General features: G+C 37.0%; 2 protein-coding genes across 4 annotated transcripts; one reads left to right on the top strand and one right to left on the bottom strand.

The window, feature by feature from the left end:
• Positions 1–458: 458 nt before the first annotated feature.
• On the bottom strand, positions 459–10,583 carry LOC113021899 (calmodulin-like protein 6). Its single transcript, XM_026166725.1, is given in 3 exon segments — positions 459–868; positions 2,757–2,932; positions 10,567–10,583. Coding segments are annotated over 3 exon segments (327 nt in total). The 3' UTR covers positions 459–734.
• Positions 6,336–17,035, top strand: gnb1b (guanine nucleotide binding protein (G protein), beta polypeptide 1b). Of its 3 annotated transcripts, none has more exons than XM_026167532.1 (11): positions 6,336–6,793; positions 11,213–11,322; positions 11,481–11,519; positions 11,600–11,706; positions 11,883–11,946; positions 13,530–13,692; positions 13,997–14,063; positions 14,153–14,354; positions 14,459–14,675; positions 14,813–14,928; positions 15,259–17,035. In XM_026167532.1, exons 2-10 carry the CDS (start codon positions 11,266–11,268, stop codon positions 14,917–14,919), a joined length of 1,023 nt encoding a protein of 340 aa, XP_026023317.1. In that variant the 5' UTR covers positions 6,336–6,793; positions 11,213–11,265; the 3' UTR covers positions 14,920–14,928; positions 15,259–17,035. The 3 variants fall into 3 exon arrangements, with proteins under 3 accessions (XP_026023317.1, XP_026023318.1, XP_026023319.1); XM_026167533.1 differs by lacking the exon at positions 6,336–6,793 and adding an exon at positions 9,752–10,028; XM_026167534.1 differs by lacking the exon at positions 6,336–6,793 and adding an exon at positions 10,757–11,012.
• The last annotated feature ends 404 nt before the right edge of the window (positions 17,036–17,439 follow it).

The raw sequence follows: 17,439 nt of genomic DNA, 5'->3' as shown, positions 1-17,439 counted from the left end.
GTGAAACTACGATGGCATATTAGGGCCACATTAAGAAAATTATAAATTATTGTCCAATTTGAGAAAGAAGATGAAATGTGGAGGTTAAAGTTGTTGTTTTTTTTCAAGTCAAACACTGCCATGGCTGATATACCCTCTACAAAATACCTTGTGTATGATGAGTTAGTGAAACAACTTGATGAGCTGTCTTATTGTGTCTTGTGATGCAACACGACTGGATGAGAGTGTGACCATCGACACCCTTGCATCTGTCCATTTCCAGTAATTTTATTTTGCAAACCCGGCCAACTCATTCAAATTTGTGTGTTTTTTCCTTCTGACCAGAAGCAGCTTTCTGCACCATCTCTTCAATGGTGTTATACTTCTCACACTGTGTGTATGTGCTAAAAATAATAATTATTTTTTACTAATACTGATCCCGAAGTATGATTTCACTAGCTTGTCTACACAGGGCATTTTGTAGAGCGTATAGCAGTCGTGGCAACTTTAATCTCCACATTTTGACCTTTTTCCTCCCTTTATGCTCAAAATGAACAATAATATTTTTATTCTTAATGTGACCCTAACACCCCCGTGTAGAAAACAGTCTGATTAGCATATCCATGCTTACTGTGTTTTTCGCAGAATATGTTATAGCTTGATTTGAATTAGGGAACTTTTGTGCCGTGTAACAAGAGTGGAGAAGTATGATGTCTTTGTTACAACTTTGTTGTGTTTTACTTACTTGAGCGTGTTCAGGCAATATATTTCTTACCCTCTTTATCAAATACTCTAAAAGCAGCTCTGAGTTCAGAATCCTGGTTCTTTGTTCTTTCATGGTATAGAACCATGAGACCCAGAAAGCTTTCATAGTTAAATACTCTTTTTCCTGAAACATCGCAAAAATAATACATTTTAATCTGCTCCATGTGTGATTTTTATGCATAAAAAAAATCAATACATTTACATGTATAGGGGCTACATATACCCTTTTAATTACACAGTACATAATAACTACACCTAAAGAAGATCCTCTCCAAGCAATATATCTCCTTTAAAGGGATGTATTCTACAGATATATATCAAAATTGTGGGTATGTCTCAGCTTGCATTGGTTCAGACAGAAAACGGAGGAGGGAGGTGTAAAGAGAGCAGGGAAGACAATAGGAAATCGGAAACAGGAAAGGAAATTGCAATATTTCCTCCAGTTCTTCAGATGAAATGACACATAACATAACTAACACAGTTTTGCTAAGTTAAAGTGACATGAAAACTATACTTCAGCATAAGTTAAATCCCAGGAATGCAGTGTTTCAGTGCATCACAGGTCATATAATGGTTAATTCATTATATCATTCATTTCACAAATGCAAGAAACTTTTAAATCACACTAGGAACAACTGAGGAACAATGAGCATTTCATTTCTACAAAAATTAACAAATAAATGTATAATTTAATAGTTTAAATGTTGGACTCTGTGTGTGTGTGTGTGTGTGTGTGTGTGTGTGTGTGTGTGTGTGTGTGTGTGTGTGTGTGTGTGTGTGTGTGTGTGTGTGTGTGTATTTTCGGTTGCTTGGGAGATTCGGCAATGCAAATAATCATAAAACCACTAGACTCTTCTCAGGTTACACACTGTAAAACAATGCCACCTAGTGATTCACAGAGAAACCTGCAGTAAGACTGCGGCATACATAATGTTTTTAAATGCATTTTGGAATATTATTGTTCTCTGGGAAAGCTGCTTCATAAATCCTTAATCGATTAAGATGTGTATTAAAATTCTGGGCCCGAATAGGCACAAAGGATAATACCACAAATATCTTAAGATTAATTTATCAGATCAACAAACACCAAACAGCAATTTCATATCAGCACTTTTCCTAAGTTGAATAAGCCACATTATCGCTACAGCATTTTACTTGTCTGGTTTGGGCTGATTCTAAAGAGATGAAGCTTCCACTAATGCGCACATTAATGTGCAGTGGATGTAGAAAAAGACATTTCTAAAGTATGTAAATAGAACCGGTTTACGTGCAACACAGTATAATAAAGCATAACAACTGCAACAACTTGATTAAAGCTCAATCAGCAGACAACAGAAGTAGAACCTTAGAAAGTTCTATGTCCACTTGCTAGATAGATACAGTACATTGCAAAAGTCTTGAGCCATGCCATACCTAGCATGTTTTGCTAAGAAAATGATGAATAGGTGCAGTGATTTATTGAAACATGTTCAAACATAATTTGAAATTTAGTATATAAGGCAGAAACGGTGTTTGTACACTTGAGAGTCAATATTTGGTATGACCACCTTCATTCTTCCACACAGCCTGAACTCTCTTTGCCAGGTTTTCTTGTAATTTCTTTAAGAAGTCTTCAAGAAATGTTTTCCACGCTTCTTGGAGGACATTCAAAGTTCGTTTTTAGAACAAATTTTGCATTTTTGAGAAGAGCTGCTAGTAACAAAGTGCCCAAAGATACGTTGTCTGTTACATGTAGACACAACACTGGTTCACCTCTTGACTTTGGTGCTTTTTTAATGCTTGAATGTATGTTGAGGTGAAATGGTTTAACAAACAAAAGAAAAATCCTATGAAAATGGTCAGGGGCAAGAACTGGGCTGAAAATGAGTGAAAAAGCAGCCAATGGCCAAAGAAAATATTTGCTATTCTTCAGTCTAAGATCACTATAGAGAACATATGGAGAAATTATGGGTAGCTCAAGAACTCTGCAGAGTAAGACAGAGGGTTTTTATTCCCATAGCAAGGAATTTTGCAGGTATCTTCTTTGTCCACATCTTTGGCCATCTGGATGAGCTCGCTCTTGGTAGGATTGATTCCAGTTAAACTCATCATCCTCTCTAGCTCTTGTGTCTTCACTTCTCCATTTCCTTCTTCATCAAACATCTCAAAAATTACATTGTATTTTTTGATCTTGTGATAATTTGCTGACCTGGAAGGAAATGAAAATGGGGAAACTTTTTAAGAAGCTGCAGTTTTATGCTGCCAACAATATTTATTAGAGGATTGTTAATCATGATCCTAAAACCTCTCATTTCAAGTTAGTCATTTTAGATATTATTCAAATTAATAACTATTAATAGTTAATTCTCAAGATAGCATACTCACCAATTTTTCAGGATTATATAGAAACGAGTCAGTGCAAGTACTGTGTGTACCAAAAACACTTAATGCACAATAAGAGGATGTCTTAGCCTCATCATTTCTAAATGTTTAATGCTCTTTCCCCAGAGTTTAGAAAAGCCTGCCAGAAGACCATTTATGGCACTTAGAGGGTGGACTTGCTAATCACCCATGAGGAATAATTTGATACTGATCTCACCCATCAAATGCAACACAGCTACACTGGAAAATAACTAGTTTGTATAGCTTTAAATTCGTCAAATATCCGTATTTTTAGAGAAAGTAACAGCAACGCAGCAAAATATTGTAAACAATCAGATGCATTTTTGTGTGACCTCAGTGTCACATGACGACACAGTTATGGGAACTGCAATTAGCTTAGTGTGGCCCATTAGCAGGTGTTTGCACAGCCCCCCGGTGACTTTTATGAAAGCTGACATCCAAATAAGGAGGCACTCAACTGCAAGATGTTATTTTCAACATTACAATGGGAACATTAAGAATTTCACATTTGTTAGCTGAGTGAAAGAGCTGTGTATCAGTGTACACCTCATTCCTCTTGTGGGCTAATTCAGTGCAGAGTGCAGAATTTAAAAGGACACAACATAGAAATCAAAATTAAAAGTTATGTGAAGCTATTAGCATTTAATATGTAGATTAGGTAATAGGCAATGAAATAATAGTTACTTTTTAAAAAAAACATTACTACCAGCTGTCAGGTGAATTTCATGAGCTGAATTTACCAGGTTCCTGTCCTTCTAGTTAAGCAATTACATGGCTAATAGATCATTGTGACATTTGCAAATAAAAATAATATGACCGGGAGAATTCACATACATTGAATTATAACTTACACAGCAATGTGGGAATACTTTTCTTTCTGTATCTGCATGTTGAAATCAAATAACTGCTTTCATTCATGATCAAAATGTAATATTAAAATGATACTGACAAGCCATAATAAAGATGGTCATGATAATCCAAATGTTATGCCATTTGTTTTTATTCCACGGGGTCACTCAGAGGTATGGTACTAAAGAGATTCTATGTATTCTTCGTTTTGCTGATGGCAAAGATTATAGTAGATAAATCCTGTCGTAAAATGTGAGTCTAACAAAAATAAAGAGGGAAAGGTAAACACAGTGGCTTTTCACATGCTGTGTATTAAGAAGAGATTTGTCAAACACTATTTTCAATGCAACCGATTCCCATCTTGTCTTTATATTTTTATATATATGTGGACCATCAGTACCAATAATCGATTCAAGGTTTTCAAGGTTTAGTTATGCAGGGTAGTGATGGATGATGAATGGATGATGCGAGAAGGAAATGAATGTAGGAAGATCAGGTCTTATGTCATCTGAGCCTACTTTGAGCTCCAGATGGTATCTTGAAAATGGAGAGAAGGGAGAGTAGTCTGATTGAAAGAGGAAGGATGGACAAGATGCAGCGAGGGCTTAGATAATGAGAGGATGTGGTGACGGGTATGAATAAGATGGAATTTGTGAGGCAAGTGAGACAAAGAGGTTGGTAGTCGCTAACTAGGTAGCTAAGAAATTTGCCTGACAGGTGATTACATGTGGAACTTTAGTTAACGTCTTTACTACATTTACTCAACCAAATCCATTGCAGGTTTTTTTTTTTCTGTATGACATTCCTGAGCTACTTATTTTTTCTGGTATGGATTAATTGGATTGTTATATTCTAGTTTGTCTAGTATGTATTTCTTACATGAACTGGGTCCAATTGGGATTTTTTTACGAGTGTATTTGTGCATCAGATGACTGCTTAGTATGACTAAATTAAATATCAAAACCGCTCATGCCACCAAAATAGCTTTATTCTGTCAGGTCATGAAACGGGACCTCTGGGGGTGTCCTGTGGTATCTGGCACTGTGAAGTTGACGGGGGATCCTTTGGGTCCCATGGATTGTGGGGTGGGAACAGATAAGGTTTGTTTCATGCCATCTCACAAATGCACTATAGCTCACATGGGTAAAATAATGCTCGAGGGCAGGGATCAGCCTTGAACCATCTCAATCTAACCCCTGATGTCCTAAGAGAAAAGCAAAACAAATGCCAGTGAAATCAGAGTGTAATCACTGATGAAGGAATCTTGAGGTGAATGACTGCACTGGGTCCACACAGCTATTTAATTTTAATTCAGTGCTGTTTTTTTTTTTTTTTTTTTATATCAGTGACCTAGTAGTAGTGCAGTAGTACATATCATACAACTGGCAAGATGTAGGCTAATTTAAAATGTATATAACAACTTTTTCATTTGGATTTTTTAAGCCTGTGCGGCCCTCTGGGAAAAAAAAATCTTACCTACCCCCTACTCTATCAGTTAGGGATTCATGGAATGTTGAGGCAGGGTCAAGTAGCAGCTATGTCATTGTGTCTTTGCTAGGGTGTGTATACTCACTCTGCAAGAGCATTTTGGCTGCTGGTGCAATCAAAGTAGCATTGATATGTATGCTCACCAACAAGATTTTCCAGCAGAAAATTGCATTGCATCGCGGCATATGTTGAAAAAGTAATCATACAATTTTTGTGAGTGTTTTTTCCCCAGTTGCTTTCTTATTTTGAATCATGAACTTTGACCTTAAGTGCAATAACTGAGGCTTCCAGTTCTTTAGATGTTGTAATGGGTTCTTTGTGACCTCCTGGATGAGTCGTTGGTGCACTCATGGAGTAATTTTGACAGATCGGCCACTCATGGGAAGGTTCACCTCTGTTCTACGTTTTTTAAATTTGTGGATAATGGCCTTCACCGTGGTTGACTGGAAAAAAAATCTTGGAAATGGATTTGTAACCCAGAATCATAGATGTGAGTGGCTTTATCATCTATTCTTGGGTTGCTTTTGAGACCTTTTAACTTGCTATTTAATTACTTGATGTCTTGATTCTGCAGGTCTGGCAGTAATCAGGCCTGGGTGTAGCTCCTGAAATTGAGCAAATGCCCCCCCCCTACAGTACTGTACTGAAATCATGATTACCACTTCCTACTTTAGAAGCGAAGTTGGGGCCCTGTTTACTCGATCTTTAACTTAGGCTCCTTTGCTGAGAACATAAGCGAACACTGTGCTCTCTTAAACTGTATTGTGCTCGAATTAAATACGCGTGTACAAAATTAGACGTGCTAAACATCGCTGCAAGGGGGCTGATGATAATTGTAGCATCTCCAGTTATAGAACTCCAATCGAAGGTTCTCTCTCCCTCTCTGCTGCAACGTGGGGTTTCCCAGCGCTAACTGCAGGGTTACCGCGCCCATCTCATTGCTCGGTGGCCGGACAAGAGTGTTACTACGGAAAGGGCAGATGTTAAGCTCGGCAAAAGGGAGACAGTAGGCTGTCTTGTTGGGTGAGCTTTAGTGAATTTAAAGATTGGCTTTTTATCTGCCTGGGCAGTGCCTTCATTAAAGGGCTTTAGTGGGTGTGATTCCCCCCTCTCCGTCCCCTCCCCTCTCCGGTTGGTTGACTGAGGTTGTCAAGCTCCCCCAGCCGTAGCCTGCGTTCGGGAAGGGCTACTCCTCGGAAAACTACGCTAGCTGGCTTAAGCTAGTTAGTAAGCTAGCGTTGTGGTGTTCGTTGATGCGTGGATCGGAGATACACACCGTCCCGTGTTCCAGTCAATGCCCAAACTCAAAAACAGGCGCAAATTGAATCAGGTAAGGCAAAATGAAGCGACCAGCACACTGCTTTTAGAGCTGTAATTGTAACTGTTCTACCTTTAGCTAATGAATTGTGGCGGAATTGAACTGCCCGGGGGTGGGGTAGCAGTAGCCTAGCCTTCTAGTTAGCAGGGGTTAGCTAGCATTAAGTTGGCTATTTTGCCATAAGAGTGTTTGCATCGGTGGATCCCGGTGTAGAGTATTAGCTGCAAATTAAATGACAGAACTTAACTAGTATCCAAGCATCTGAGCAACGTTAGCTACAATTAATGTCGGAGGAAGCTTCTGGCTGGCGTTTAAGTAATAATGTTGGCCCAGCGGAGGTGCTTCTTGATATAAAATGCATTGATAACCATATGATATAAGAGACAACTGCAGTAATCATGCTTAAATTTAAAGCTTCACTGATTGCACTGACTTACATTATAATCGAAATGGTATATTTAAAGATTTTGTGAGTTGATGATGACATACTGGGTTGGGCTGGAACAATAAACGTCCCGTAATAACAGCAAACAGTGTTTTTCTTGTGATTAAAAAGAGTGGGTTATAGCATCACTTGTTAACTCTGCGCACGCTTCTGTGGATTAAATTGCAACACTTATTTAACGTAAATGCCATTGCCGCGTTTACACCCTGTTTTTACCAGCCGAGCAAATAAGTTAGCATATCGGTGCCTGTCTGCAACAAAACGGCCGCATCGATGCAACGCCTTAACTCGTGTTGGGAACATTACTTATAAACAGCCAGCTAACTTGCAGGTTTCATGGATTTAGTTTATTTTTTCTTTCTGTATTCGCTTATTTTCTGAAAGGTCATTTGCTTTATGAAAAACACCCAGCCCCCCCCCCCCTTTTTTTTTCTTCTTGCATTTGTCGCTTGCTGGAGTAAAACAGGCCATCGCCGCCCGACCTTGCAGTTTTACAGTCTTCCCCCTCCCTCCGTCTGCTGCAAGATTAAAAGGACCAAATAAATTTACGCGGTAATCAAATTAACTTGGAAGTACTGCGTTTAACAAGATTGTTAGTATGTAAGTAAGTGGATCTCCGAAGGCCAATCCACAAGCCAGTTTTCTGGTTTACCCACTGTTGCTTAAAAGCTAACTACATAGCACCCTGTATAATTGCGGAAGAGCGGCGGAGTCTTCCCTGAAGTGACTGTGGTTACGTTATTTTGCATTAGATAATTCTGGCTATTTGGTTCGCGTGTTATGAAATTTTGCGAGTGTTGCGTTACATTGACTCTGCTCGTTTCCAGACATTTTTAACCCTTGTGTGTAACTGTTCTTAATAAGGTGACTTTAATTTTTTGAATATTAGCTCTGCCCTGCCTGCAGGCCTACTCTGTCGAGCTTGCTAACTAGCGGACAGCAGTCTGCAAGATGGCGTTTAGCTGCATCTTCAGTGCAAGTCATATTATCTTTACACTGTGCAGCACTCAGTATTTTTGCCACCTTATTGTGCAGAATTGCTTGTAATTTCCTCCTGAAATGTGCGTGCAGCCTCTGTAGAGTAACCTACTAAACAAATTCAAACCAAAAGCGGAGTTAAAACAGCTATCCGGCAGCCATTCAAATGCAACGCAAAGTCCAATGCAAATGATTTCATTGTGACTGTTGTAGGCAAATCACAGTACTGCACACAATGTCTGTGTCAACTATCAGTACAACCCGTACACTGTTGGTTAAACCTTTGCACACAAACACGTTAGTTCATGCTGTTGATTTATACTAGTACATTTTATTTCTGTCACAAAGTCTGTTTGCATTGTTGTTAAAACTACCAATAGTGTTTTGAAGTTAATTGTATGTTACTGGATTCCTTCAGAAAGTAGTCCTACTTGTATCTGGTCACAACTGCATGAAAGGATCTGTAATATGGTTGCGATGTCATTGGAAGCTGAAAATCCTGGCAATTTCTCAAAGCAAGTGCCTGGATTAGTTGTGTGTAAAAGAATTAAGATTAATCTCATCCTTTTATGATTGGAAAAACATATTTCTAATGCCTGGACAGGCTTTGCCAGCTGTTTACATTTGTGGACATGGATAGGATTAGAGACTCATTGACTGAGGATTTTAGCTTTTAGGATTATGGAGTTGCTCAGTGATACTGCTGGTTATGGCTTTTTCTGTGATCCAGCTTTAGACCTGTGAAATATTGCATTATTATTATTATTATTATTATTATTATTATTATCTAACAGTACAGATAAGCCGGTATGTTCTTGAGAACAAATGTTTGTTTATCTAGTGAAACATACACATTTAACTGAAAATGTAGAAGACACCTAAAATAGCAGACGCAATCTACCCTTAAGGGACTTGAAAACTAGTGAGCTGCAACTTCAGGCTGTTTGCCACTGCTCATTGTTTATCATGCAGTCAGCTGACCCTGATCAGGCGCTTGGAAAGGAGAAGTGATGAGGGAGAGGAACTCCTTAACTGTAAGCATCCACAGAGGTCAACAAGATTGAATTTGTATTTTATTTTTTTAATTTCTGAATGTAGAATATTTAAAACTCAGATTTATAACATGACTTCAGGCTATTCCACATTAATATTTGCCACTGGAATTTATTTTTATTTTTTGGGGAATTTGGCAGTTTAAGAAAGAACAAAAAGATGTAGGTGTCTTATTTCATCTGACTCAAGTTTGAATTTAAAACATTGAACATTGAGTAGCACTTTAAAACTAACAGCTTTTCATAGTTTAGTTGTGATAGATACTCATCAGTTTAACTTAAAAGAATTTAATTTAAATTCATTGGAAAAGTTCAAAATCAGGCAGAGTTACTTATGTAACCTCCTTTTTCTGTAGTTGTTTCCAACTCTGTGTACTAAATAAAAACTCTTGTTTTATTTTTGAGTTCATGGGATTAATTATACTTAAAGTTAAGACAGGAAACTCTACATTAGTGTAGTAAATATTTCTAACTTCAATTATTAGTTCTTTTATTTTTCTTAGGTTGAGAGAAGTTGGGAATATAGTTTTAAAATTATGTTTTAAGAGGTTTTCAAGGTGAGAATGGCATCCTGCTGTCACTGGATGATGCTTAATCATGATTACTTTCCATGACACATTTATTATAAGATTAATGAGCATAAGAGGATAACTTGAGTTAGAAAGGCCAACCAGTCAGACAACTTAGACGATTGTGTAGATAAGGTTGAGAAGACTTTCAGTCTTGTCCTGCAACTTCCAGTAACATAGGTGAGCTGACGGAAAAACACAAGGTAAGGTAACTAGTAGGGCAGTGCTAGTTAACTTGATCTTTAGTAACTTTACAATCATATTTAAATCTGTATTGCATTTTGTTTTTAATTTCTGGGTTAATTAGGTTTGGTAATGTTATTTATTTTTCACTTTTAAGCTGTTACATGTGTAACAAGTAAAAATTGAGTTTAACTTTGTGACCGTCGTCTTCAGTATCCGTATAATAGAAGGAAGTTACAATTCTTTAGAAAAAATTTGGCTTCCAAGCGTTCACATGTTCTAACAATACAATAACTCTTGAATCTGTAGAAAATTATGGCTGATCTTACATTTGGTCAAAACTGAGTGTTTTCTCCACTTCAGGTTGGTAACTTATTTACTCTTTGCAGTTCAATACAGAAGTATCCGTTTCCCATTTTAAATGCAAAGAGATGTCCCGTGTGCAGCTTCAGGTTGGTTTTGTAAAGTATTTTTGTTCACCGCACTTGTTCACAACTAATAATCCTCCTACTGACCTTATTATTAAATTCAATACTATATTCATAAATCCATTCCTACCTGTTGATTGCAGCCATCTTTTAGGTGTTTCATTCTTCTACCTTAGGAAAACCTTACTTTTCGTTACTCTAAGTATGCTGACGTGGACGTTACTGAAATGGACAGTTAACAAATGTTCCAACCATAACAGAAAATATATATATATATATATATATATATATATATATATATAAAAAATCAGTAAAATTAATATGTATATATTTTATTAGCTGAACTTTGAGCGTGCTTTGCGGCTCTGTATTAATATAAGTGGCTTATTGATCACTGAAATTCTGAGTATCCCAGGGATTAAGGTCAACAGGATAATGACTGCTTTTCGGATCACTGGAAAGTCATGCGTTAACAAGATTTGTCTGGCAATATGAATTGTGTGTCAGGATTTAGCTGGTGACATTGAGGTGGGAAAGTAAGGTTGAAGCATGAACTGCACATTGGACATATTGTAGGTAAACAATTTTTATTTATTTATTTTTTTGCCATCAATTCAATCAAAACAATCTTGGTGAAAATCTTTATCCACTGCAGGTCTGTGAGCTGCGTTCAGACCCATTTTGCGTTTGTCTTCATTACAGCTTTGATTTTAAAATGGTTTGCTTGAAAGATTAAAGTTCCTCATATTTCCTTTGTTTGTGTTGCTTTTTTTTAGAGCAACAAGTGCCCGTGGTAGCTGGAGTAAGGTAATTGAAAAAGCAGAATAAGATGAGTGAACTGGACCAGTTACGCCAAGAGGCAGAGCAGCTCAAGAATCAGATCAGAGTGAGTAACAAAGTATCACTTCTCCACATAAAAGCATACAGACGTTTATTCTGAAAAATCTGACAGCCCTTCCAGTCGAGACTGGTGTGAGATGGAAAATGTCTGACCAAAGTGTTGACCCCCCCCCCCTTTTTTTTTTTTTTTTTGTGTCTCCTCAGGATGCCAGGAAAGCATGTGCAGATGCCACACTATCACAGGTAACATTTAACTTTTCATAGTGTTTGGGTTGAAAAGCATTTGATGGGAAATGAACCTTATAGCACTTAATGTTTTACAGATCACAGCTAATATTGACCCCGTTGGCCGAATCCAGATGCGTACAAGACGAACGCTGCGGGGCCATTTGGCTAAAATATATGCCATGCATTGGGGAACAGATTCTAGGTAAAACCTAACAGCCAGAATATGATTTGTGGAGCATAGTGAACTTTGTGTCTTTCAGCAGTTTATGCATATTTTTCTATTGTTTTTAACTCTGGATAAAAAATAGATGCGTGACAACCCCTGGATACTGTGTTAGTGATGTTCATATTACTGTTCTTTTCTTTTTTTTTTTGTAGGCTCTTGGTCAGTGCCTCTCAAGATGGCAAACTTATTATTTGGGATAGCTATACCACAAATAAGGTAATTTTCTTCATTATTATTTTATAATGAGGACTAATGGAATAATAGGCAAACCTTGTGTTTAATCTAGTTGAGAGTCAGTAACAACACAGCCTTACAAAGCGCAGACAAAAAAAGTGCGGTCATCTTCATTCTGATTTTTTAAAATGTTTACATAGATTGGATACTAAGTGATCTTGAAATTAATAAAACTATATAAATTTAGTTTACCTTTTAAGTTGTTCCTTTTGTACTATGTTGTACTTCTTTATGGGATAAAACAATTTTTTTTGAACCTATGAGGCTATGTTGAATTGAAAAGAGGGAAAACTTATATTTAAAAGTGTTGCAGATCAGCTGAGCAAGAGGCATTTGTGCCCTTTCCCCTGAGGCTGATGTGTCTGGTGTGCAGTTGTTGATATCGGAGGAATGAGTACACTGTTTTAATGCCTAAAAGGTAATCTGGCTTCTCCACCAAAGACAGAAGTTTCTTCGGGATCCTTAAAAAGCTTTCTGACTTGTTTGGGATACTGAAGAACCTTTTGGGATAATATAATTTAACATGATACTGTGGACAATGATCCAGCTGGTAATAAAAAGATTAAAGGGTAATTCTTCCAACATTAAAGGGTAGATGGAGGTTTGATTTGTTTATGGGATACTTTAATGCAAGGCTGGTTATTTCATCCTCTTGTTTAATTAAGCTGTTGCATTATGGTGTCCCTAAGCAGCAGATTATTGACTAATATCATGTTCCCATTGAAATGGAAAAATTACGGCCGTGATTTTTACAGGATGCTGTCTAATATCTCAACAGTGCAGCCTCTTCTGAGTTGTAGCTTGGGTCACAAGAACTTACTTTGTGATCTGGCAGTACCTCACAATAGCTTATTTTTATAGTTTAGACTTGAAAAGAATTTGGCAGTTTTTTTTTGTTTTTGTTTTTTTTTTGTTTAGAAACATCTTTTGTTCAGTTTAAATTTCAGGCCTAGGCTTGTCCTCGAAGGAACCATTGGAAACTTGTCAGCAAGCCACCAGAGCGTTCTTTGCTGTAAGCTTTGGTTCACTGCTGCAGTCAGGTTGTTGCGCTCTGGAGATTTTTTTTCTTTTCTCTTAAAGGAACCTTGTGTTTGGCTTCTGTCTAACTACTCTACCATAAAGACCTTTTTGATGACGTGCTGACATGATTGTCTTCCTGGCAGAACTTTCTAAACTGTTTAATCCAATAATTTTGACATAGGTCAACTCTACTGAAGCCCTACACACAAATTTTAAGGACACATTAAATCCAGCAGGACACAGCTGACTACAGCGTTGAGTGCTATAGCAAAGGGTCTGAATACTTGTTTAAAAGAAAGCTTGAAACTTTGAAGTGTAAAAAGTGAAGGAGTTGCAGTACTTTCTAAATTGTATAAATAAGTATTGACATTTATTTTATGCTTTATAAAGGCAGACTGACATTGTTGTGTGTTAGTGTTTAAATGCCAAATTTAGTTATTGTAACATTGCTCTCCAAAAGGTATGTAATCCTATTTTGAAGATTTTGTTTCTTTGACAAAATGGAACTTAAGTATCTGTGCATGTGTCTGTTTGTTACTCTATAGGTTCATGCCATTCCACTTCGATCTTCCTGGGTCATGACTTGCGCATATGCGCCTTCAGGAAACTATGTGGCCTGTGGTGGCTTAGATAACATCTGTTCCATCTACAACCTGAAAACACGTGAGGGGAATGTACGTGTGAGCCGTGAGCTCGCTGGACATACAGGTAAATGGTTGTAAATGTCTTCTCAAACAGCAAAGTATCAGTTAAAACATGCTTCTTTTGCCATATTGTCTATGTTAACTTATAGTTGGATTCAACAAAACAGTGGCATGATAAGGTGTATGTTGCTTTAAAAATTTGTTAGTCTTTTTTTTTTTTTTAATTTTCAATGAATTTTAAATAACTGATCTATTTACTGCTAATTGATGATTAGTCGTAACTGCAAGTAGGGGTTAAATGTGCACTGCTAGTTCTACATTTGTCTTTCACTTGTGTATTAATGACTTCTATTGACTCTCAATATTAGGATACCTGTCCTGTTGTCGCTTTCTTGATGACAACCAGATTGTTACAAGCTCTGGAGATACCACTTGGTGAGTGAAAAGATGACATTGAGTTCCGTTAATGAGCAGTTAACGTGCTAGACAACAGGCAAACTGATTCTAAATCCTTTATTTCACAGTGCACTTTGGGACATTGAGACTGGCCAGCAGACAACCACATTTGCTGGACACACCGGTGATGTCATGAGCCTGTCACTCGCCCCTGACTCAAGGTTATTTGTCTCTGGTGCTTGTGATGCCTCTGCTAAACTCTGGGATGTTCGAGAGGGCATGTGCAGACAGACATTTACTGGCCATGAGTCTGACATTAATGCCATCTGTGTAAGTTCCATACACATGTAAATACAAGTGTTTTGCTTGCTAAATTTGTTTCCTGTTTCAATCAATAATTGGACAATAATTATTTCTGTTTTTGGAACTTGCAGTTTTTCCCTAATGGAAATGCCTTTGCCACGGGCTCTGATGATGCCACCTGCAGGCTGTTCGATCTGCGTGCTGATCAGGAATTAATGATCTATTCTCATGACAATATCATATGTGGCATCACCTCTGTGGCATTCTCAAAGAGTGGCCGCCTTCTTCTGGCAGGATATGATGACTTTAACTGCAATGTGTGGGACACACTAAAAGCTGATCGTGCTGGTTAGTATTGCTGAAAAAGCCTTTTATCTCCTTAGTGTTGGTAAATCCCAAGAGCACTTTGTAACATCCAAATTGATGTGACCTGTATTTCCTTAGTGCACTACTGTTAACTAAATGACAATTATGATTGCTTATAGGTGTGTTGGCTGGACATGACAACCGCGTTAGCTGCCTGGGGGTTACTGATGATGGCATGGCAGTTGCAACAGGATCCTGGGACAGTTTTCTGAAGATCTGGAATTGAAGCCTGAAGGTTCTTTTACTGTTTGATTGTTTTTGGGGTTTTTTTGTTGTTTTTTGTTTTTTGTTTTTTTTGCATATATTATTATTATTTTTTTTTTGTTATTATTATTATTTTTTTACATTTGTATCCAAATAAATGCCAATTTCCCTCCAAAATCCAGTTACCTTTACGCTTATTCCACACTTGGTTGTTGTTTGTAATGGGACACAATCAGTGCTTGATCTTTGTCCATCAAGTTTTAAGGTCTTAACCTGGCAGAACATTAAAAAAAAAAAAGGCTAAACAGTAGGTCAGATTATATTATTCAAATCTTAAATTTAACCTTTCTTTGTTTCTCAGATGTTCATTTAACTCCAAAGTTGACTGGAAGACCATTACAACTTGAGAATGTTCACAGCATCTTCTTCAACACTGTTTAAACTGACTTGGACACCACAAAAACGAAGGGAAACCAATGCCTTTCCTACACAAAGAAGAGCACAATTGTTTATCACCTAGTTAAGAAAGGATCTCCTGTGGTATCAAATCCAAAACTTGTGCATTCCTTCTTGGACCATTTTATGTTACCTTGAAAGAGAAAACAACACTATCATCCCATGCAAATGTGTGCGTCTTGAAAGCAAATGTTGGAGTGTAATTGTACAAATTATTTAACTTTTTTCCTTTTTTTTTTTTCTTTTTTTTTTTTTTTTTTTTTTTTTCTTTTTTTTTTTAAGATTTCTATTCTGATGGTTTGTTATTCTTGATGGCTTTTTTTTTTTTTTGTCATATTTCTTTAGTGGTTTTAGATATGTTTGAATTACAGCTTGTCTTTCTAATCCAGGTGAATCATATAAGACAGATGAGAAAACCATGCAGAAGTAAAAAGCTTGGATCATATTACACGAGCAGCTTTCAAAATGTCCATGATGTATTTATATACTAGCTGTTTTTGTTTCATCACAGCCTTTTGCACATGAAGCTTTGCCTCTCAACTAATACTGTGTTAACTAACCAAGCACATGCTATAAGTTATGAATGCTCATTCCAGTACAGAAAGAGTTATTACCAGTAAATTATCCAGTTAAGCCCCTTAATTCTTGTACATGCCTTTGACTTTTGGTGGGAAGGGTTTGGTTTAGGGTGCTGAGGTAACTGAGGCATGGCTCGATTTTACTATATGAAAGGGGATTTGTGTTTCGTATCCACTTTGAGTGAAACACCTCACCTGACTTAATAGACACTTCCTTTGCTTGGGACTGCAGTTGCAACTCTGTGAATGAAATGTACAAAATCAATGTCTGAAAATAATGGTCTGTTTTAAGTTAAGACATTTAATTTTGTCTGCCACGAGTTAATTTAGATGTGCATGCTGTAGACTTGCTTTCAATGGTGCAAAAATCCTAGATTTTTCTTTTGTTTCCAAAAAGGAGAGTAACCTGTTGATTGAACTTAATAGAGGCCAATTTATTTTTGGCTCAAACTCTGCATACATACATCATGTACTAATACTGGTAACGCTATGCACCAGAATGAGCAAGAATGGAAACAGACTTATTATTGACTGCATACTTAATGTAAATTATGCTTACCAGTTCTATTGATGCCAATTTTGTAATAATTATTACAATCATTGTGAGAAATCTATCCTTGAAAAGTCCTCTCTCCTTCAAATCTTCACACACACAATGGAACAGAAATGTCCTCACACACTGTCCATACTAAAACTTTTTGTACACCCCCCCCCCCCCCCCCTCCCTCCATTGGTCTTAAATTTGAAAATCAGAACATCTGAATGACAACATTTTCACTGTATACAGAAGCACTTTTGTTAAAGTTGTGACATATTTTCACTTTTTTTCTTTTTTCTTTTTTTTTTTTTCCTTTCTGCGATGATGTACAATAAATGTGATGTATTCGTGTATGGCCACAAGTGAAAATGCAATTCAACTGAGGTGGATTCCCTTTTCTCTTTCCATTAATATTATAGAGCTCTGCACCCTTATGTACCTATTCACTTTTTGTATTTCATTTCGGTCTGTTGGTGTTCCACGGTGAGCTGGATGCAAGATAGATACTGTACTAAATTGTACTGTTATTGATTGGAAAATGTAATAAAAAGCTGTTTGAGATCTTGCTTTGTGTTTTTGTGAGGGTTCTGTCAGAATCTTCTGATGTGCCATTTAAACAATTCACTGCTTTGTGCAGCTTTGAGTTTTTGGAGGGAGCCTTAAAAAAAAAAAAAAAAGAACTAACTTGTATGCAGTAATTGTATTGTGTTCACTAAAGAGAGACCGGATTTGTTTTTCTGATCTATGCAGAAGGAATTGTGATGCATCTGGATGCAGAAATTTTTTTGAGTTTTTTTAAAATTGTGTAACAGTGCTTGTATTATTACTCTTTATTGTCAGATTTCAGCAACATAATTTTATATGGTACTTTTTTTTTTTCCTTCCAAGGATTTCAAAGTCACTTTCATATGACTTGAAGTAAAAATTTTCATTTGCACCCTGGTTAAAAACCAAGAAGAAGGCCCTGCTT

Source organism: Astatotilapia calliptera, chromosome 5 (assembly GCF_900246225.1).
Source record: "Astatotilapia calliptera chromosome 5, fAstCal1.2, whole genome shotgun sequence".
In the NCBI taxonomy this organism is placed as follows: Eukaryota; Metazoa; Chordata; class Actinopteri; order Cichliformes; family Cichlidae; genus Astatotilapia; species Astatotilapia calliptera.
The sequence above is the reverse complement of the archived record's forward strand: the minus strand, read 5'-3'. Positions and strand labels throughout refer to the sequence as shown.

Excerpts from the sequence above, each read along its gene's own strand:
- gnb1b (XM_026167532.1), top strand. The coding sequence starts at position 11,266 with ATGAGTGAACTGGACCAGTTACGCCAAGAGGCAGAGCAGCTCAAGAAT. Across the intron at positions 13,693-13,996 it reads TGAGCTCGCTGGACATACAG|GATACCTGTCCTGTTGTCGC; the intron begins GTAAATGGTTGT and ends TCTCAATATTAG. Across the intron at positions 14,355-14,458 it reads CTGACATTAATGCCATCTGT|TTTTTCCCTAATGGAAATGC; the intron begins GTAAGTTCCATA and ends TGGAACTTGCAG.